Source organism: Microcebus murinus, chromosome 7, assembly GCF_040939455.1.
Source record: "Microcebus murinus isolate Inina chromosome 7, M.murinus_Inina_mat1.0, whole genome shotgun sequence".
Classification (NCBI taxonomy): Eukaryota; Metazoa; Chordata; class Mammalia; order Primates; family Cheirogaleidae; genus Microcebus; species Microcebus murinus.
The window spans coordinates 84609306-84632877 of NC_134110.1; the positions used below are offsets into that span (position 1 = coordinate 84609306).

At 38.0% G+C, this 23572-nt stretch overlaps 1 protein-coding gene across 1 annotated transcript in view; it reads left to right on the forward strand.

Moving 5' to 3' along the window:
- Positions 1 to 22779, forward strand: part of C7H8orf89 (chromosome 7 C8orf89 homolog) — a 36449-nt gene extending 13670 nt beyond the window's left edge. The window contains exons 2-6 of the mRNA XM_076005211.1: positions 8493 to 8659; positions 10648 to 10801; positions 14403 to 14458; positions 19115 to 19150; positions 20988 to 22779. Coding sequence (XP_075861326.1) covers positions 8533 to 8659; positions 10648 to 10801; positions 14403 to 14458; positions 19115 to 19150; positions 20988 to 21136 — 522 coding nt within the window. The 5' untranslated portion in view covers positions 8493 to 8532 and the 3' untranslated portion in view covers positions 21137 to 22779. The remainder of the gene's footprint in view (positions 1 to 8492; positions 8660 to 10647; positions 10802 to 14402; positions 14459 to 19114; positions 19151 to 20987) is intronic.
- The last annotated feature ends 793 nt before the right edge of the window (positions 22780 to 23572 follow it).

The following is a 23572-nucleotide window of genomic DNA, read 5'->3' on the forward strand; positions in this document are numbered from 1 at the left end:
GTCTTTACCTTTTAATCGTCTCCACCCTCAGAAGACTGTGTGTGCTTAGCTCAGAGTCTCTCACGTTTAAACACAGCTCTTTTGACATTACGTCCTCTTTAAGGAAATTGTTCACCACTTCCTTTTCCTCGAAACTCTCTCTACCTTCGGTTTTTCCTGACACCCCTTGCTTAGTTCTTCTATCTTTTTAACATTCCTTTTCAGTCTTTTTGTGGCCACTTTCTTCTCTGCCTGTCCCTCACATATTGGTGACATTGGACTTGTTCTTACGCCTCCTAACTTTTCACTAATATAATTCACTACTCTGGCTGTCCTTGTGGCTTTAACTCTGCCATGACTTCCAAATCTGTATCTTGGCTAAACCTGCTCCCATCTCCGGACATCCCCTTCTGAATATCACACAGGCACCTTCAACTCATTTTGTCCATAACTGAATTATTCTTCTCACTCAGAATGGCTCCTCGCCCCTCTTCCTATCATCTGAGTGACACCACTCATTCACAGTTCCTAGGGCCTCTAGATGCTACCTTGTTAACCCCTGTCCTGCTTGTCTCTCTGTCAGCTTCTGCCTGGGCTTAGGCCCTCATTACCGTTCACTTAGACATTTGCAATGGTCTCCTAATTGGCCTCCTCGTTCTTGTCTTCCTTCCAATATTGCCAAAGTGAAAGCAGTATTTTAAAAGCTTAGGTCTAATCAGGTTACAACCTATATATAATCCTTCAATAGCTCCAATTATTTATAGCTGTGGTCTCTAAAATAGAGTGCACAAACCTTAAGATGATCCATTAGGGAAGAAAATAGAATTCCTATTGCACATATATTTTTCAATTTGAGAATTTGCACCTAGCATAAAATGTCGTAAGTACTCAATAGATATTTGTTGAATGGATTAGAGCAGCAGCAGGCAAACTTTAGTAAGATGTAGCAAATATTTTAGGCGTTGCAGGCCGCATATAGTCTGTTGCTACTACTCAGCTCTGCTCTTGTAAACCAAAGGCAGCCATAGACAATACGTTAATAAAAAGGCCTCTGTGGGTGTGTTTGTGGCTCCAATACAAAGTTATTTACTAAATCAGGTGGCAGGCTGCATTTGGCTCAAGGAAAGTAGTTTGTTGGCTCCTGAATTAGAGTTTAGGGTGTGTGTGGGGGTGGGGGGGGTGGGAGGAGATATTGTCTAATGACAAAGCAAAAGTAGATTGGGAACCATTCCAAGGGGGTTCTTCATTGCAAAACTGAAGAGTTAGCAAAATGGAGTTTTATCCCATAGGCCAGCGCCAGAGACAAATATTAGATAATTACATGTATATGCATGATAACAAACTATGGTAAGTGCTATGAGAAAACCACAGATGCTATCAACATCTAATAGAAAGCCCTGACTTGTTCTTGGGGATTAGGAGGAGATTCCCTGAGGAAATGTCACTTGAGTTGATATCCAAACGCTGAGGCATTAATCAGGCAAGGGATTAAGGAGGTGTTCTGTGTGTCCAGAAGCCCTGGGGTGGAAAAGAGCCCTGCCTCCACCTTCCCATATGTGGTTGGAGAAGGCAGGTGGGGGCTGATACAGAAAATGGAGACCAGATGAGCAGATGGAGAGCAGGACAGAAGCAAGGCGGGCAGTGTCTTCTATACCATGTTGGGGTTTTGGTCTTTAACCCAAGAACAGTGAAAGTCACTGAAGGGTTCAGAGTAGCTGAGTGACACGATTTGCTTGGTTGAAACAGCACTGTAACTACAGAGTGGAGAGTGGATTAATTAGAAACATCAGGTGGGACGGGGATGAACTCCAGTGACTTCCACACACAGGTTCAGGAGGGTTGGAGAAATTTCCTGCATAGGTGTATTTTGTCATATGGAAACATCTTAAAGTTAGATGTTATCTGTATTCCTTAGAACCATATATAACAGATAATTCTCATAAATTCCTGTCTTTAAACCACCTAAGATGCTTGCTGAAAATGACATAAGATTAAAACATTTAGCATAAATTTCTAAGCATAGTGAATAGTGTGTAGAGGAAAATTATCATCTAAGTAAGAACATGTCTAGGTCCCAGAGTGCATATCTAGGGGTCTCACAGCAGACGGAGTCCCCAGCGGTGAGGAGCCACAGGGAAGAGTGACTCCCCACCCTGGGCAAAGGCCCAGCAGCTGAAATAAAAGCTCCAGTATTCCAGCCATCATTGTCTGTGTCATGATGACACCCCAATTGAGTGGATATAAACTTTGAGCAATCTCCCCTAAGGAAGCAGAGCCCTTCTGTGAGGAACCACTCAGCAGGTCCCATTCATCTGCTGTAAGGCCCCGAAGACTGCCTGCCAACTTGTACTAACAGAGGCAAGAGCTGGCTGAAAGATTTTGGCTTTTTTTTTTTTTTTTTTTTGAGACAGGTTCTCACACTGTCGCCAGGGCTAGAGTGCAGTGGCACCATCATAGCTCACTGAAACCTCAAACTCCTGGGCTCAAGGGATCCTCCTGCCTCAGCCTCCTGAGTAGCTAGGACTATGGGCGTGTGCCACCATGCCTGGCTAATTTTTTCTGTTTGTGATAGAGTGGGGTCTGGCTCTTGCTCAGGCTGGCCTTGAACTCTTGACCTCAAGCGATCCTCCCATCTCAGCCTCCCAGAGTGCTAGGATACAGGTTTGAGCCACCACGCCCAGCCAGGTTTTAGCTCTTGTTTCCCTCTTCCTCTATTTCTCTGTTTTCCAGGTAAACAGAGATATAAGAAAAGGTAACGAGCATTTTAAAAAAGTTAAAACACCTTTGTTAGGGTTTTGAAATTCAAGTTTTAGAGTGGGAATTTGAGTGGATGTGAGGAGATCAGTTAACACCTAATGCAGAGGCCAAGCGGGGTGGCTTACACCTGTAATCCTAGCACTCTGGGAGGTGGAGGTGGGCAGATCATTTGAGCTCAGAGTTCAAGGCCAGCCTGAGCAAGAGCGAGACCCGGTCTCTATTAAAAAAATAGAAAGAAATTAGCTGGACAACTAAAAATATATAGAAAAAATTAGCCGGGCATGGTTGCACATGCCTGTAGTTCCAGCTACTCGGGAGGCTGCAGCAAAGGATTGTTGAGCCCAGGAGTCTGAGGTTGCTGTGAGCTAGGCTGATGCCATGGCACTCTAGCCCCGGCAACAGAGTGAGACTCTGTCTCAAAATAAATAAATAAATAAAATAAATAAAAATAAAACCTAATTTAGTAATCCAGGCAGGCAATTAGGGCAGCTTGGAGCAGGGAGGAGAAGGAGAGAAGTGGATGGGTTAAGAGATACACAGAAGGTAAAACTAACAGAATTTACTGCATGACTAGATTTAGGAGGAAAGAGAGGTGTCCCTGTTGGTGCCCTGGTTTCTACCTTGTCGTGGCTGGCGCCCTGGTTTCTACCTTGTCGTGGCCGAAGGATGGTGCTGTCAGGTGCTGTGTGAGGGAATACTGAAGGGAACAGACTTTGATAGGCAAACATGAGGTCAGTTTGGAGCACATTGAATTTGAGATGTGTAAGTAAAGATACCTAAAAGCAGTTACTTATAGGTACCTACTGCTCAGAAGAGAGGCCTGAAGATAAAGATTTTGGATTCTTTGAAGAAAGGCATGGAATAAATCATCACAATAGTCATATTTAACTTCTTTTGTTCCTTGAAAGGAGCAGTCCTATTGATGCCTGTGTCATCGCCCAGCAATGACCCTCTATAGAGTGGTTGACCCACTTCCCGGACCCGAACTTAGTTTAAGACATAGCTTAAGGGTCATCTCCTTGAAGCTTTTGCTGAGAATTACCAACTCCCTTCTTTGTGTTCCACAGTGTCCTCTATGCACTTTTTAACTTGAGATTTGCTTTTAACTCAACTCTGATATGTTTCTTCCCACTCTAGACCTTCTGATGGATTTTCGCGATGCGCTTAGAATAAAGTCCAAACTCGTTATTATCACTTATAAAACCCTAAATTATCTGGTACCTGCTATCTGTCCAACCTTATTCTCCTCTCCCCCTTGCAATCTGCATATAGAATTTTAAAATTCCTAGAAGCCACATGAAAAAGGTAAAAAGAGACAGGTGATATTTATTGAAGCAATCTATTTTATCTAATTCATCATTTCCAAAATGGTATCATTTCAACATAAAATCTGTACAATATGCAAATTGTTAATGGGCTATTTCAGATTCTCTTTTTCCACAAGACATCTTTGAAGCTTGCTGTGCATTACACACTTGCTGCACATCTCAGTTCCGACTAGCACGTCTCAAGGGCTCAGTAGTCACTTGTGGCCAGTGGCTGCCATGTTGGACACCAGAGCTATTGACACACAGATCTTTTCTGCTTTTAGAATGTGCCAACCTCATTCTGGCTTTGAGGCCTTTGCACTCACTATTTTCTTGGAGAAGAGTGCTCTTCACTTTAGACCTTCCCCAGATACCTGTGGCTACCTCTGGGGCATTCAGATCTCAGCTCAAGATCATCTATGAGGCCTTCCTTAGCCACCCAGTCTGAAGTACTTCCTGCCCCTAAGCACATTGCCATGATGCATTATAGTCAATCCTCATTATTCACAGATTCACCTACTCACTAAAATTTGTAGCCCCGCAGTCAATACTTGTAGTGATTTCCTGGTCACTTGTGGACATGTGCAGAGCAGTGAAAAATTTGAGTTGCCAGGTGTGCATTTTCCCGGCTGAGCTCGAACGTGGCAACGCTCTGCCTTCTTGTGTCAGCTCTCGGACTGTTAGCGAGTGTGCTTTTCGCTATTTAGTGCCATGCTTTTTGCATTTTTGTGCTTTCTGTTGATGATTTTGCCACTTAAAAAGCCCCCCAAGTGTACTGTTGAAGTGCAGTCTAGTGTTCCTAAGTGCAAGAAGGCTGTGATATGTCTGTGGAGAAAATACACGTTAGATAAGCTTCCTTCTGGCATGAGCCAATCCACTGTTGGCCTTGAGCTCAATGGTTAATGAATCAATTATATATATGTATATATATATATGTCTTTAAATAGAAACACACATAAAACATGGTGATGTATTGATTGGCTGATGAAAATGTGGTGACCAAAGGTTCACAAGAACCTAATCCTATATTTACCCTAGGAACAATGGTTCAGTATTCGCTATAGTGTTTGTAGTGACTTTATAGAACTCACCTATTGCCAATATAAAACCTTACTTTCATTGTACTTTATCTCAAATAAACTTGGTTCATTTATTTCCTTACAATTGTCTGTCTCAGGAGAACATAGTTCATTGTTATATCCTCAGTGCCTGACATGCTAGGCGTTCAGTACTTTCTTGTTAAATTAATAAATGGATGTATGAAGAATGAGTAAGTGAACAAGCATTTATTTTACATTTCCCTTTATTTCTAAGCTAGGTGATAAAAAAATTTAAAAGTATTTGGAATATTAAAAAATGTTCAAATTACCACCCCTGTTTTGTAATCATTACAAATATAGTAATTATTTTATACCTATCAGTTTTAAACAATTAGTTTATCTTAACCCTGATTCTCTCTATTGTTAATTTGAGAAGACATTTGTTTTGAGTGACTTGTTTTATTGCCTGCCCTAGAACACGTGTCCTCTGTTCTTTTTATTATCTCTTCTTACATGTGTTTTTTTAACAGTCCTTTTATTAGTCCTATAAAGCATTCTTAATTTTTCTCTTTCCACTAGAATTAGATAGTGACCATGTTTACAGAAAACATCAGATCAAAAACATTTGGTTTTTCATTATTTCAGCACATTCTTTAAGTTATACATTCTTGTAGCTATGAGCTTTTTTTTTTTTTAAAAAAGACGTTTTATTATGGAAAATTTCAAATATACACAAAAGTGTACAGATAATAGTATAAAGAATCTTCATGTATTTATCATGTGTACTTTTTCAAAAAAGAAGTCAGTTTTAAGAAAATGTTCTCTTGATCTGGTAGGATAAAATGCCCCACGAGGTCTATTGTTTGGTGCGACCCAGTCTGGAATGTTCAGAAATGCAAGTGTCCACTGCAGGGTACGAGGTCCCTGGTTGCCTCTTCTGTCCTGGAAGGAGGCTTCTAAGAGGGAAAGGAGCTGAAAGAAAGTTGTCTGCTCATCTTCACCCTTACAAACAGACGGAGAAAGAAGTTCTTAAGAACGGGCGTCTGGATTGGGATTTTAAGAGTCTTTTAAGACTTTGGAAATTATAATGTACTCCACATTTTAGTTTAGTTGTCATTTTCATTATTTTTGTAACCCTTATGATTGTCTTGTTTGTTTTCTCAGGTTTTTAGCAACAAATCCTATGAAATCAAAAGAGCTTGTGGCCGAGAGCATCAAAGAAAGAATGAGCCACTCTCTTTGTTGCTTGCAAAGGAGGATCAAGCCCAGGAATAGACAGGGTGGAGGCAGCATTAGGGAACAGGCCTTTGAGCCTTGCTGGGGAAGGAGGAACAGGCCGGGGCCAGACGACTTGCCAGGTCAGGCTGCAGCAGCCCAAGCGGGCTCTTGGCACCAGCGCTGAGTTGGGATGGTCCCCTTCCCTTCGCCTGCTCCCCTCACTGCCTACCGCTTCACCCCCACTCCCCAGCCCTTTCCTGCAGGGTCTCCTCCCTCCCCTTTAATTCCCAACACTGGCGTTTCAAGCTGACCCAAGACCTCATCACCAAATCCGAAGTCCTCCCCCTCTTTCTTTATAGCTCATGTTCTCGTGTTACAGGGCACAGCCTCTCCAGGACTGGCCACTGCTGGCTTCTCAGGAGCAGCCTGCCCTGGAGATGGCTCACCTCTCACAACTGCCCCATCTCTCGGGCCACCTTCCCCCTTCCGCCTAGATCTGCTCTTCCCTCTGCCCTCACCTCCCCACCCTCCTCCGGCATCCTGGTTTTTCCCCTCCCTCCCTGCTGGTGTGCGACACACCCATGCCTGCTCCAGCTGTGTTAAACTACATTCTTGAGCCATGTTGTCTCTCACATGGAGAGAGAGAGATGCTTTTTTCTGTGCTTTTTCTTCTACTAGGAGCCATCTATCTCCTCCTCCTCCCTTTCCTCCTTCCTTCCCCTCCTCCTCCCCCTCCTGCTCCCCTACCTCCTCCTCCCCCTCTCCCCCTACCTCCACCTCCCCCATGCCCTTGCTTAGTTAGCTTCCTCCAGAAAGGCTTCCCTAATGCCCAAGACTAGGGTAGGATTCCTTCCTGTGTGCTCTGTACCATCCTGTATCATTTGCCCATCATAGCATAGCTTACTAAAATGATATTATCCTTTTTCTTACCTGTGTTTCATTTCCTGGATCCTAAGTTCTGCAAGGGCAGGAACTGTTCTGTTTAGCATAATTTCTCCAAGGCCTTGTGTGATTCTTGGCATTAGGATCAACCCCCAGTTAATAATTTATTTTTTATGAGTGAATGAGCATAGCTGAATCTAGCTCTCTCTGACTCTTTTATTGTGATGGTTGGGAAAAAAATGGGTGTAAAATGCCCAGCTAGGCGGATAAATAATAGGTGTTCAATAAACTGTAACTGGAGTGGTGGTTGTCATTCTTTGCCATTGCCACTGGATTCATGAGAGTAGGAGCTACGTCTTGCTCACGTTTTACTCTCTTCAGAGTTTAGCAGTGCCTTGCACACAATAGACACTTAAAATATGTGATTGAAATGAATAGATGTTTAATATATTAAACAAGCAGGGTACATGATTGAACATTCTTCTGGGTCCATGTTTAGAATAAAAGTAATGGCTATCTTAAGGACTTGTTTATTTTCCACAGAGCATAGAATTTGTCTTTTTTTTTTTCAGGTGCAAATAAATGCATTTTATCATGATAATATTTTTGAGAGAATCCAACCATTCTATTTTCTTGTAGATGATGATTTGCTGTTGGCCTTTACATTTTTTTTTTTTTTTTTTTTTTTTTTTTGAGACAGAGTCTCGCTTTCTTGCCTAGGCTAGAGTGAGTGCCGTGGCGTCAGCCCAGCTCACAGCAACCTCAAACTCCTGGGCTCAAGCCATCCTCCTGCCTCAGCCTCCCGAGTCGCTGGGACTACAGGCACGAGCCACCATGCCCGGCTAATTTTTTATATATATATGTATTAGTTGGCCAATTAATTTCTTTATATTTTTATAGTAGAGACGGGGTCTCGCTCAGGCTGGTTTTGAACTCCTGACCTTGAGCAATCCGCCCGCCTCGGCCTCCCAGAGTGCTAGGATTACAAGCGTGAGCCACCGCGCCCGGCCTTACATTTTTTTTTTTTTTTTTTTTTATATTGCCAAATACTGTGACCTGGAATTTGAAAGAATTCATTAAAATATTTAAAGTTTAAAATATAAAAACATTCTGGACTATATATTTTTGCTTCATTCTTAAAGGGCTTTTGCTTTAAAATCCCAAGAATATGTATTTACATGTTCTAAGTAAGCTTTTCATTTAAATCTATGTTAGTATTTAATATGCATGATGGAAAATAAATCAGAAAAAACATTAACCTCCGGAATACCTTGTTTTCTTTGTTTTTTGTGTCCTGTTTCTGGAGTAGCCTCTCATTTTCATCAGCACTATTGAAAGAAGAAGAAAAAATGTCAGTGTTATCTCCTGAAATCAAATTTGATACTTCTGAAGTACCCAGAAATTCCCTTGACAGTGGTTTTGTTTTTGAGAATAGTTGGAGGAAAGCAGTTTTGGAAACACAAAAGATAAGGAAAGGTAACTTCATTATTATTACTGTTTTACTTAGGAAAACATAGAAATTTGTTTTTTTTTGTATAAATTTTCTTAGAATACATGCAAATTTTCAAGCAGTCAAGACATGTTTTATAATTTCCATGATATTTATGTAAGAATTATATCTTAAGCTTATGGAAAAATACAAGCAAATTAAAATCATTTCATTAATGTAATTCTGTGACTCATGATAGAAACACATTTTAAAGAACTACTTCTCTTAATATTCAGTATAGTACCACCTCTGATCACACTTTTTGTAGTGTTTTCTTTTTAATAAAGTTGATTTTTATATTTTAAGACACCCAAATCTTTAAAGTGCCTTTATATATTAATAATTTCAACCAAAACTTTATTTTTAAGCAAGTTAGAGTATTTTATGTCCTCTAATTGCTCAATAAAGTCTTTGAGTCTTAAAAAAGTATGAGAACTTTTGACATGTGTTTGAGTATACTAATAGCTTCCCGCTTACTTTCAAGTTATAATTGCATTTCTTGTTTATTCTGAATTCTGCCGTCAGCTTTATTAATGGAGATATAATTCTTGAAATAGCAAAATCCAAACTTCTCAACTATTTCAATCTGCTCTGGTTTTGAGTGTCTGCTGTACATTTTTTTTTCAACTTTTTCACCAGGTTCTCATTAAAGGTTCTCAAAAGACACCAGTTTATCCATCCTCTTATCCCCCAAATCAAATTGTTGAAAAGAGAATGTATATGTTTTTGATGAAGAAAAACTATTTTTTTCTCATCCCAAAGTTTCATAAAAAAAAAAAAAAGAAAAAAAAAAAAGAAAAACTATTTTTTTCCAAAACAGTAAAAATCGAAGCTTATAAAATAGTATTTTGAACATTTAATATGTATTTTTATATTTAATAAGTATTTGTATTTAATAAGTATTTTTAACATTTAATAATAACTCTAGTCCTATTAAAGTACTATTTTTGTTGCTGTGCTAGACTCACTTTGTACAGGATGTTTAAATTTTTTTTCTATGTTTAGTTTAAAGAACAGCCAAACCTTTAACCTCTTAATCTACTTTTTCCCCTAAATGCCTTCATATTGATTTTTTAAAAATATAAATTGACAATCTCTTGGTCCATTGATACGTGAAGTCAGCAGAATAAGCAGTCTTGACTCTTCAATGTTGTTTCTCCCCTCCCCCATGTTGCCTTTTTATATTAATAGTTGATAGGGAATTTTGTGGAGAGAAAATTAAAATCACTGCTTGAAGTAGAATTGTTTTATCTCTCATTGCTAGCTGAACTGATTATGAATTTATAACTCATTTTAAATTATTTTTATTTTTTAGAGACAGGGTCTTACTATTGCACAGGCTGGAATGCAGTGGCACAATCATAGCTCACTGTAACCTCAAATTACCGGGATCCAAGCAATCCTTCCGCCTCAGCCTCCTCAGTAACTTTTTTTTTTTTTTTAAATAGAGATGGGGTCTTGCTATGTTGCCCAGGCTGATCTTGAACTTCTGGCCTCCAGCAGTTGATCCTCCCACCTCAGACTCCCAAAGTGCTAGGATTACAGGTGTGAGCCACTGTGCCTGGCCTCTATATCTCTTGATTATTTACATAAAAGTAGGAAAGTGGACAGATTCAAAGTAGTAGATAAGATTCTTGAAAGTGCCTTCTATTTCCATGTGAATGTATATAGTATTCTTGGAATTTTAGTTAAATAAAATAATGACCACAGAGGACAGTGAGGACTGTGGAAGGTCTGCCAAGCTGTCCTTTTTCTTATTCTAACTCTAAATCAGTCCCTTAATCTATCCCTTCTTATAGTCCTGTGGTAGGAATTGAAAGACATTCTCCTGGGAAAGATGCTGGATAAGTTATAGTTACTTAATTTTCTTTATATAATGGCTGATTTTGTATTAACATATTTCATTATGTATTTTAATATGTAGTAAAAGAAATATATGTTTAATCAAGATGATCATGATAATATTTTAAATTAGAATACACCACAGCATTTGGTCTAGAAGAGGTCAAAGGATGTGTCAAAATGCCATATTTACCAGGATTGCGAAGTTACTGCAAAAATGTAAGTTCGACTCCACTAGATGTTCGTAAAAGACTGCTGCGTGGGGATGCTGAGATGCCTGCAATCAGGTAGGTCATTGTTACCCACGCCCCTTTTGTTGAATATTTATATGTAGTGATGTTGCTGATTGTAGAGGTTTTTCTGACTTAGTGAATCTAATATTTTTTTTTTTGCCTACTGGTTTTTTCATAAAGGATTTAATTTCTTTCTTTCTTTCTTTTTTTTTTTTTTTTTTTGAGACAGAGTCTCACTTTGTTGCCCAGGCTAGAGTGAGTGCCGTGGTGTCAGCCTAGCTCACTGAAACCTCAAACTCCTGGGCTCAAGCGATCCTCCTGCCTCAGCCTCCCGAGTAGCTGGGATTACAGGCATGTGCCACCATACCTGGCTAATTTTTTCTATATATATTAGTTGGCCAATTAATTTCTTTCTATTTGTAGTAGAGAAGGGGTCTCGCTCTTGCTCAGGCTAGTTTTGAACTCCTGACCTCGAGCAATCCACCCGCCTTGGCCTCCCAGATTACAGGCGTGAGCCACCGTGCCTGGCCAGGATTTAATTTCTTTACTCCCAGTTAGCCATTTTATTAGTTTCACAAGTAGACACTTTTCTCTGTTTTCAAGTGACATTACCAGAAAGGATTTAAGGACTTCCTTTTAAAAATCTTGATTGCCCTAGCCTAGATTATGCCCATGAAAGCATTGGAATTTTTAGCGATAAAAAAATTAACTCTCAGTAATATTAACCGATTTCTGTATCCTGAATTAGAACTTGTGTTTCATTTCTAGTATGATTAAAGTGGTGTAAGGGGAGATTCTGAATGAGGTATTGGCCTAGTTAAGACTTTGCATTGACTATCAGGAATGAATTTTTCAGCCAGGAAAGTCTCCCTGACTTTTAATACTAACATTCACAAACGTTATCATACATTCTTTCTTGCTATAAATTAGACTGACTAGCATATCATTAAACAAAAACCCCTTTTTCCAAAGGGACCTATATGTTAGTGAGATAGTCTCATATTCTATTCAGTTTCTCTTTGGTTTATTCATTTATTCTTCAGATATTCGTTGAATGTCTACTACTTATTCACTTTGCCAGCCTAAAATATATGAAGCACTGTAGCATTGAGTTGCAACATTTTTTAGGGGATGATGTATATTTTCATATTATTTTCCCATCATAATGAACTTTCAAGTCATCCAGTGATATATAGCACACAAGATTGGAGTTTTAGAATATATTTCTTGAGTTTTCCAACTAGTACTATTGTTCTTGTTAAATACTCTTGAAATAAATTCTGGTAATATAAATAGAAAACTAGAACATGTTAAAAAGTTGTGGATAATTTTTATTTAAATTATGAAAATAAATAAGAACTTTGCATAAAATTTAGGGAAAAAAGAAAAACAATTATTTGATAATATACCTATCCTAACATATCCATTTTCAGTGTTCTCATGTAGCTTTCTTTTTTTTCTTGGATTTTATTTTAGTTGTGATTTTAGCGTACTTGAAATTTTTTATCTTGGCTCCCCTTTTTTTTACTTAACACATTAACTGCCATGTGAGTTGTATTTAACTCACAATAGTTTTGAGCCAGGGGCCTCATGAAGCACATGTAACTCACATGTCTCTTTACCTTGGGAGCCACTTCAACTATTTTTCAAGTTGCATATAACTCATGCACATAAAACAATAAAAAATAACAATTTTTTTATTAAATTAGGATCATTTTGTTTTTGAAGTTTTTATTCTATTTTCATAATAAAACACCTTGGCCCCAAGGGAAAAATTTTTTTCTAGTGTAGCTGTCAATGTGTTAATATTACATATATGCATTTTGCCACGTCATTACATATTCATCAAACAATCTTACTGTGCACATTATATTTCATCGATGGGTCCACAGTTTATTTAACCATTTCCTATTATTGAATTTTAAGTTGCTTTGACTTCTTTGGTTTTGTAAATAACACCACAATGAATGATATCATACATATAGCCTTTCTTATAATTTTTAATATTATCTGAAGACATATTTTAAAGCTATAAAATATAAAAAGCAAAATTACTCTTTCTGAAGCAAGATTGTAATAAAATAAGCAGGATCAGAGATGGTGGAAGAGAGTGAGTTGCTGATAGAGTAGATGGTAACTTAAGTCAAAGAGGAGGGATGGCAGGGATACAGAAAGAAGAAGGATCATTTCTTACATGAATATAAAACCTACTAAGGACAGTAGGTTAACATCATTACCAAGATACCTATATCCCTGCCACTCAACTTACTCTTGTCATTTTCACTGGGGGTCACAGTGCCCTTTGGGGAGGGGTTAGGCATGTATAGGGCTGTCTGTGGCAATGGACTTTGTATCAGTATAGACCAGTCTTGTTATCCTTCCTTCAATACATGGAACCTTAGAAAGTACCCCTAAATTGGCCCATTCTACCTCTTAATTTGGGGTTTTCAGTTTGCTTGCTATTATTTCTACCCTATTTTAATTGTTTTTTGGGTTGTTTATGATTTGTCATTTGTGATTTGACTGTGAAATTATTTCTAAACATTTTACACTGACTCGAGTGTGAATTTACTTAAGTCAAAGAAGGATAATTGGATACACTTTATTCGTGTTATGACAAGTGCTCTTCCCATATAAAGTGGAATAGTGGTAGCTAAGTGACACAGTTTGTATAAAGTGTTTGGCAAGCATAACTGTTAGTTCTTTTCCCTGCCTTTGACACAAGTGTCTTCATTTTGGCCATTCTAGTGAGAACTTGTCAAGTTGCCTGCAAGTGTTTCATTCTCCTCCACACATTGCCCTGCATCGGCAAAGCAGGGCACTCAGTTATGTTTGGTTTGTGTACAACCCCTTACCCTCTTTTTTTCTCCATATGTGGATATTTTATTGTAAAGTTCTGATTAAAGTCTAATATTTTTCAAATTTCTTTGTTGATAATCAAAAATTTACAGTGAATCTCAAAGCACACTCTGGTAATATAACTAATAACAGTAATCCTAGAGGTGAAGAGTATTAAAAAGCTGCTGCTGACTTTTATTTTTCTGTTTTTTTACCTTTTTTTTTTTTTAACGGAAGCATGAGAGGTGAAAAGCTGTTTGCTGACTTTTAAGGTTTAACATAGTTACAAGAAGTTTGGAATTCTTATGATTGGTTATCTCACCCACAGCAGATTCAATCATTATGTATATCCCCTGATAATTGACTTATTATTTAGATCTATTGCAGTAGGAACAAAAGTTAATTATGACACAATTTAGATTGGGGTGATTGATGGGTAAAAAGTGCACAAGTAAGTGATAGTTGGTATCCAACACATTTGGATGCCCTTAATCTTAGTTCCTTTTTCTCTTAGCATTGCCTGAGTCATGACTAGTGAGAGTTATGGTAAAGATCTATGGGAAAAGTCATACATAGCACTCACCCACCACTAAAATTTACAGGTAAAAACCAAGATGTTGGGTCGGTTCATATCTGCTTCCGATTAGATTAGTTATAATGGAGTTTCCTTTATTTAACATTTGTTTAATTTCCATGTGATGTCATTCAATAAGTGAGTTTCACTGAAACTATGCTGCTTGCCTATTACTATATCTTTTAAAGTTAATGTAACCCATATTTACATATAAGCGATTTTATGATAATATACAATCTTTAGGATAAAGAAGGTTGAGGAGACATCCACCATGGCACCACTTCGGGAGAAATCGAAAGGTAAAGCTGGCTCATTCTTTTTTTTCCCACTACACATCTTGGGGTGCCACATACTTATCTCTTTTATTTTTTAAATTTCCTTTCTTTTCTCTGATGTAATTGTCTTTGTTTTGTTACTACTTTTTAAAAGCTTTGTTTCATACAATGCTCAGAATGGCCCAAAAGAAAAAATGAAAAAAAAGTTTATATAAAAAAATATGTAAAAAAAATATAAAAAAAAAAAGTAAAAAAAAAAAAAAAACTTTGTTTCTTTTACAAACTTAGCATGTTAGGTTCATTATAAACAGACCTTTATAATCTTGGGACCCTTGGATAGGCCCTCCTCATGTCACACTTGGGCCACTTAGTCGCCTGCAAACTGGTCTTTTTGTCTTGAGTCTCTGACCTTTGAAATCCTTAAACAAAAGCCTGAAGCCTTGACCCCTAGTCACATTACTGTCTTGAAAAACAATGACTCCTTCATCTCCCACAGACTAAAGTGTGAACTCTTTAGCCTTGCAACCAACGAACCCTTTACCATCTTCCCCCAACCTTCCTTCCTAGCTTTATCTTCTAATTATAATAGTATAATTTTTATGAATCCTGTATATCTATGACATCCAACCATGGAAACTTATCTATACAGTAACAGGTTTAGTCCCAAAAAGCTACTCTTAAGTCAAGTTATTCCTAAGTCCATGGCAACTAAGAGGACAGCACCATGGTGACAGCACCAAGGTGTATTTCTACCACATTCAAAGTGTGAGTTTGTCCTTCACAACTTTAAAATCAGGCCTTCTCACCTCTGCATTTCTGATATGTTTGATTAGAACTTTGTTTTTCAAAAATAGACATAGAAAAATTTATTGAGACAGGTAATTACACTTTTTAATCCTGTCTATGAGATGCTAGAGAGTTTCCTGGTGTCCTGGCATCTATCCTTATTGCCACGGCCCTTCTATATGTTACGGATTCATGGGGCGTTATACCAAGGGAGCCCTATATGGCATGTGACATAATGCATGTGTCTAACATTTAAGTTCTACTATAAACTCCTAGCCATTTCCTGAAGTAATTTTACCCAAAGTTAATGGTAAAGATTCTTGAATTGTAGTATCAAAACTTTTTCATTTTGTCAAGTATGTTTTCTTATTTTTTGTTGATTATTGTCCAAGCCAGAGTTTTTAAGTGGTGATAGTATTAACATTTTGAACCAAATAATTCTTTGTTGTGAGAGTCTGTCCTGTGCCTTGTAGGATGTTTAGTAGCATCCACGACCTCACTAGATGCCACTAGCAGCCCCCAAGTTGTGAACATCAAAAATATTTCTAGATATTGCCAAATATCCCCAGGGCAGCAAAATCACTCCTAGCTGAGAACCACTGGTATAAGCATAACACCTTTAACATTATGTTATTTTCCACTGTCCTTCAAACCATAAAATGATTCATCTTTCACTTATGTACCACAATTATTCCCTTAAAAATTTAAGATTTTTATAATCTTATTTATTTTTTATTTTTATAATAATCATTGTTGTCCTCTGCTAGTGCTGCAGTCCCCAACCCCCAGGCTGCAGCCTGGTACTGGTCCATGCCTGTTAGGAAATGGGCCACATGTCACCATCTGAGCTCCACACCCCTCCACAAGCCCTGTGACACCCCACCCCCCATCCCTGGTCTGCAGAAAAATTATCTTCAGTGAAACTGGTCCCTGGTGCCAAAAAGGTTGGGGACTGTTGCGAGTGTATTCATCACTTTCATGATTTTGCACTTACGGAATAATGGAGTTAATAGAACACCTCCAAACAAACAACAAAAACTAAAATTATACCCCCATAATATGCCGAAATAAAAAAAAAAAAAAAACTAAAATTACCAAGTGAGGCATCCATTGACATTGTTAGTAGCAGTCAGAATTGAGTCAATCGTAGCTTTGCAAGTTCAAATATGAAGCTCATAAGGTTAAGTGTTCATAAATTTTTCCTTGGATTTTTTTCCCTCTGAATTTCCATACACTATAAACAACTTCTGTAATCAACAGACAGCAGAAAATAAAAATATAAATATTCATTAGAACAGGAGACATTTGTTTTGTGTCTGGCCCAAATATTTACTTGCCATTTTCCAACAGGCCAACGTTATGGCTTCTGTGTCTTACTCACTTTTGTCTCCCTGCAGTGCCAATACTAGTTTCTACAACAAATTGAAATCTTTAGTGTTTACTGAAATGTTTCCTTGTTTACTTATTGAAAATTATTTTCCTTCAGAGTCATACAAGAAGGCAGTTCATTTATGCATTCACCAAATATGAATTAAGTATCTCAGTGTGTCAGGCATTGTTCCAGGTGCTTGGGCTTAGGGTACATCCCTGTACATCCCTGAATAGAATGAAGATCACTGCCCTGATGTAGCTTACAGTCTGTTGAGAGACTATAGCCAACGAACACAAAGTATAGTAAGTGAGTCTATTGTATAGTATTTTAGGATGTAACTAAGTGAAAGAGAAACAACCACCAAAGATAGGGTGAGGGAAGTCAGGAGATCTGGGTAGAGAATGGTAATTTACAACTTTAAATGGGATGGTCAGAATAGGTTTAACTGAGAGTAATATTTGAGCAAAGACTTGAAATAGGTGAGGGAGTTAAGTTATTCTTTTGGGGCCACCAAAGGCCGAAGACAGAATGGTGCCTGCCTGGCTGGGAGAACAGGAGCCCCCTATAGCTAAGTAGTGGAAGGTGAGGTAAGAGAAATAATGAAGTAACTGATCATGTAGGGCCTTAGAAAGGATTTCTTATTTAACTCTGATTGGAATTAGGAGCCACAGAATAATGTTAAAAAAGGATAATTTTATGTGATCTAAATTTTTCAAGGATTACTATGGCCACTGTCATCTATTTCCATAGTTATACCTCTTTAGAAAAATGATCCTAAGAACTTTCTCCTCTGGCTATAATGGACAAGCATTTATCAGTCTGTCTTTACAGTAGACAGGTCTGGACAAGCCAGCATCTTGGAGGAATAACCAAAGAGAAGGAGCCCAAAATTCTGTGAGCAATTTCCCCTCCAGGTGTTTGTCTGTTCCCAAGTGGTTGTGTGGTCATCAGTATTTCAGGAAATCAAGCAGAAAACAGCTTCCATGAGGCTTAAGAACTGAGCAGAGATTTCAGTAACATAGCACCTGCTGTGGAAACAGAGGTGGCAGTTTAGGACTGCTAAGATGAAGGGCCCTTGGTAAACACACCAGGCTTTCAGCTGAAACCTCTGTAGGGCTACACACTGTAAATAAAGGCATACCATGACTAGTCTAGCTTAAAAACAAAATAAAACAACAACAAAAAATACCCCCTAAAACCCAGACCAGACCTGGTGGCTCACAACTGTAATCCTAGTGCTTTGGGAGGCCAAGGCAGGAGGATCATTTGAGGCCAGGAGGGAAAGCTGAGGTGGGGAGTTTGAGGTTACAGTGAGTTATGATTGGGCTACTGCACTCCAGCCTGGATTACCGAGCAAGAACTTGTCTCTAAAAAATTTTTTTTTAATTAAAAAAATTACTAAAACCTAGTCTGCACTGGATTAAAGTGATTTTCCTGCCAGAAGAAAATCAAATTTTCTCTAAGGATTACAAGATGAACCAGAGCCTTATAGGTTTTCATATACAATGTCTAGCATTCAATCAAAATTTACCAGGCAATGCGAGGGTCGGGGGGGGGGGTGAAAATAATGACAAAAAAACCAAGAGGAGAAACAGAAGACAGAAGCAGACCTACAAATGATCCAAATATCCTAGTCTGGTTGGGCTGCTATAACAAAATACTATAAATTGGGTAGTTTATAAACAACAAAAATTTATTTTAGTTAGTATCTTAGTAACAAGGCTCTGCTTAGCTCTTAGTTAAGCTGAGAAATGTAATCCATACCTGGATGACCATGTGCCCAGTTAAAATTCTGTTATAGAAGAAGGAGTAAAAAGTTTTGGAAGTTAGGCTAATAATCTGCTACAATTCCTTTTTTTTTGTTGTTGTTGTTTTTTTTTTTTGAGACAGAGTCTCGCTTTCTTGCCTAGGCTAGAGTGAGTGCCGTGGCGTCAGCCTAGCTCACAGCAACCTCAAACTCCTGGGCTCAAGCAATCCTGCTGCCTCAGCCTCCCGAGTAGCTGGGACTACAGGCACAAGCCACCATGCCCGGCTGATTTTTTTTTTATATTATATATATTAGTTGGCCAATTAATTTCTTTCTATTTTTATGGTAGAGACGGGGTCTCGCTCAGGCTGGTTTTGAACTCCTGACCTTGAGCAATCCGCCCACCTCGGCCTCCCAGAGTGCTAGGATTACAGGCGTGAGCCACCGCGCCCGGCCTGCTACAATTCCTTTTAAATTAAAATTTCTAACTTTCTATTATAGGTATTTGGAAATTTAGTTAATTTTTGCAATTTGATCTTATAACCATACACCTTCCTTTTTGTCCTATCCTTCTCTGGATTCAGTGTCAAGATTATAATGGCCTCATGGAATGAATTGGGGACTATTTCCTCTCTTTCTATTTTCTGAAGGAAAGGACCTAAAATTGGAATGACCATTCTTTCTTGAAAGTCTGATAAAATTCATTTGTAAAATGATTTGGGTTCATTTTCTTTGGGGTAATCGTTTAATATTGATTCAATCATTTTAATTTTAGGACTCTTAAGGCATTCTAATCCTTCAATCAGTTTTGGTAAGTTATATTTTCTAGAAAATTTTGCTTTTTGTCTAAATTTTAAAATTTATTGATATAAAGTTTAGTCTTTGCTTTATCTGTAATTCTATCCATCTTTTCCTAATATTATATATTTATGCCTCCTTTTTTTTTTACTTGATTAAGCTGACCAGAGGCTTTCCTTTTTATTAATCTTTTCAATGAAGAACTTTTTTCTTTTCAAAAAAAATCTCTTTTATTGTAACTTTTTTTCTACTTCATTGATTTCTCCTCTTTTCTATATTTTTTTCTTCCATGTTCCCTTCTCTTCCCTGCTTTGGGTTTACTCCCTTTCTTTGGGTTTACTCTTTTCCTAATGTGTATCTTATACCTAGCCTATAAATTTTCAACCTTCTTTTCTAACATAGGAATTTTAAGGTGTAAACCTCTCTATGTACAACTTTTTCTGTATCATACAAGTTTCATGATAGTTATAATTTAATTCCATTGATTTCTTCTCTTTTCTATATTTTTTCTTCCATGTTCTTTGGGTTTACTCTTTTCCTAATGTGTATCTTACACCTAGCCTATAAATTTTCAACCTTCTTTTCTAACATAGGAATTTAAAGGTATAAACCTCTCTATGTACAACTTTTTCTGCATCGTACAAGATTTATGATAGTATAATTTAGCTACAAGTATTTTTATGTTCATTATGATTTCCTTTTTGACTGATGGATAATTTAGCATGTATAAATTTCTAAATATTTGAGAATTTTAAATTTACTGTTAACAACTTCTAACTTAATTGCATTTGTCTGTATGATACTGACTCTTCAAAGTTTTTTGTCAGGTTTGCTTAATGCCTAGAATCTAGTTATTTTGTTGCTGGAGGGTCTTTTAAAGTGTCAGGTCCATTGCACAGCTAAGAACAGGAGTTTTGACCATATTCTTAATTCTCAACTCTCTCTCTCTCTGAACTTCTCACTCATGTTACACCTGCAAACAAAACAACACAAACAAAAAATAACAACCACAAGGGAGAATTTAAGACAGGTTTTTTTGACACTTGCAGCTGTTTGAAGTTAAATAATAATATTTTAAAACAATATGGGTCCATATATTATTTTCAAAGCCTTATATGTTTCTAAATAGAAATGTTTTTACATATTTATATATTTAGAGGCAATATGTGGTGATTACATGGGAACTTTGAGTTTGAGATCTGGGTTCCAATCCTGCCTCTGACAATTTCTAGGTATGTGCTCATGGACAAGTTCCTTAGCCTCCCTAAATTGTCTTTTTAAAATCTGAAATTTGAGATAGTACTTGCTGTTGTTTGGATAAAACAGATTTAAAGTATTTGACAAAGATCATTCAATAAATGCCATCTATTATCATTACTACCACTCTATAATAGAAGCTTGATCAACGCTGTTTCAGTTAGGCGAATGATTTATTTTACTTCACACTTTTACCGTTTCACTTAGCATTTATGGGAAATGATTTTATTTGAAGAAAATAAATTGATAAGCATGTAAAGTATGAAATGAGTTATTACAGAGATTGTGCCTTTTATTTTGGAAGAAATTCCACAGCCATCGCAGGTTTGAAGAAGTACCTTACAGACTCAGATTTAATTTTATATAATTAAATACAAGCATTTAAGGGTTTTTTTTTCCAGTTAAATATGTTTTTAGGTGACTTGCTGTCACAGTCACAGTCCCTTTAGAAAGTAAGCATTGGAATTTCCAACTCAAAGTATGCTGTATATGAAGAACTAGTAGTGTTTGATAGTCTCACTGTATTTTACAGAATATCATTCACGTGTGCTCAATTTAATTTTAACAGCGTATTACCCCACCCTCACCCCCAGGTTCCAGCTTCAGTGATCCTTTCACTGGGGCACCGTCTCAGTACCTACAGAGGCTTTCCAGAATGGCCATCTTGGAGTATAATACCATTCGTCAGGAAACAACCAGAAAATTGAAGAAAGATAAGAAAGGAGAGCAACGAGACTGCTGATAAATACCACACAGTGTGATGCTTTTTTTCACTGGCTTTTAAGATTTATATTTTTTTCCTCTGTTTTTCTTAAAAATATGTGATATTGATACATAATGATTCACATAAAGATGGAGATGTAAATAGGCAATAAATATTTTGTGTTATAGATGGAATAATTTGTATTTTGTTAACGTTTCGGAGACATTTAAATTATGGTTTATGGGACTATAAGCATAAGAGAAATTACATTCCAGGAATTGTATGCATACTGATTACATCTTTTGATTCAATGTGATAAATACTTTTTGAGTGCCTGTCCTGTGCCATGAGCTTTACCAGGTGCGGCAGAAGGTTTGAGGAAGAGCGAGTCCTGGTTGTTGAGGCTGGAAGGGGGTCAATGGGAACCCCTCCTTTTCCCTGCCTGGGTTTGGAAACAGTGTGAGGTAAGTTTTCGGGCAGCGAAGATGAGAACATTAGCTTGGTTTGCTGACCAGCTGTCTTGGGAATGGGACACCCTGCCGGGAGTGTGTAGGGACAACAGGCCTCTGGATCCTGAGCAGATGTGCCACCTCGGGGCCGCCTGCTGCGCCAGGGCCTTTACTGCAAGCAGGTCAGGCTCTCCACCGTGTAGACAGGCAGATCCCACAGGGGAAGGGTGGCTGGGGAGAGACTCCAAACCCCTCCTTGAGAAAGCCCGAGGAGTGGGAGAAGCGTGCGTCTGTATGCCTCCCAGAGAAAAGGGGACAAATCAAGGGTACCAGTGACTGCGATCCCAAGGAGAGTGGGCTCCGGGCCATAAGAGACCACAGGGTATTACAGAAGTCCAGAAATAGGGCAGTAATACCCAGCAGGGTGCTCAGAGAAAGCTTCATGGAAGATGTGATGTTTGAAATGGGCCTTAAAGGTAGGAGAGATGGAAGGAGAGGGGGTTTTTAGAAAGAGGGGGAAACCATAAGTAAAAGCATGCTATGCATTTGGGAATGATGCACTTGACCAGAGCACTAGGTAGTATAGAACAAGCATCATAAATTGAGACGTCTGCAGGCACCAAGGCAGCACCAGATTGAGAGACATCAGTCAGGTGCAGGCCGTGGTGACCTGGCACCTGCTTCTCCATGTGAAAGGGCACTGGCTGCCTAGCTTTGTGCCACGTAGGTCCAAAGTGCCAGATATTCCAACTTTGCATGAGAAGCCAGAATCTGGATTTCTATGTGAAACTTTCCAATGAATGTATAATGCTAGCAACTAATTTGACATAAGCAGCTAATTCAAAACTTCTGAATCCATTGTATGGGCCAAAGGAAAATGACACGTGCAAGCCAGATCTGGCTTTGTGGGGCCATTTCATTTGCAGCTCCAGGGACAAAGGAATAGAGGACAATGGGGCTTAAAAGATAACTTGATGACAGATGATAGAAAATCTCCGATGCCAAGTGTGAGTTTATATTTAAACTGTTTCCCAATGGGAGATTTGAGAATGAAAGTAAATAATTGCTTCTGTGATTTTGGAAGATCCGTCCAAGTATAATTTGTAAGCTAGATTGTAACGGGAGGACACTGAAGGTTGGGAAACCAGTTAGGAAGTTATTATAGAAATGAAGGTGAGAATCTTGAGTAGAAGGATGGAAGCAGGAATGGGAAAGAAGGACCTTCTTAATTAGGATAGCAAGGCAGAGGACCTAAGATATTTAAGATGTTTAGATACAGGATATCAGAAAAGAAAGAATCAAAACCAGCTCAGATTTCTAGTCTTAGAAATAAGAATATCAGGAGGAGGTGCTAGTTTTAGGAGAATAAGAGGGTCAATGGAACGTAGGGTGTATTCAGTGTAAGGTGCCATCAGGACGTCCATCCACATAGAGATGCCAAACGAGTATTTGAAAAGTAGGTCTGTCATTATGGAAAAAGATGGTGACTAGAGTTAGAACTTTAAGAAACTTTTGCATAACAAAGATTAAGTTTTTCCACATGTTCGTAATGGTAAAAAAAAATGAAAAAAGAAGAAAAGTACAAAATATTTTTATATATATATATAAAAAAAAGAAACAGAAGAAAGATTAAGTTTCACCTGGTAAAACAGTAGAGAGAGAAGAGAGCCCAAATCCAGAAGGGACGGGAGGAAATAGGAAGAAGACAAAAGAAGCAGCAGGAAGAATTATCACAGATACAGGAGAATGAGTATATTCCATGTTCTTCCATGCTTTATATTAATTTATAAAAATATGCTATTAATATGTATGTGTTTGTTTGCATTATTGTGAAGCATTAGTCCCTAGGGGGATAACTATTAATGCATAAACTTAAGTGGGCATATTTGTGCTTATATGTGAATTTTGATTGAGAATGATTTAAATATTGTATCTTTTCGATCTTCCGATCACCTCCTCTAAGTGTGGTCAGTGATTTAAGCAATAGCAAGCAGGAGGAAAGTTATTCTCAAACAAAAATTTGGTG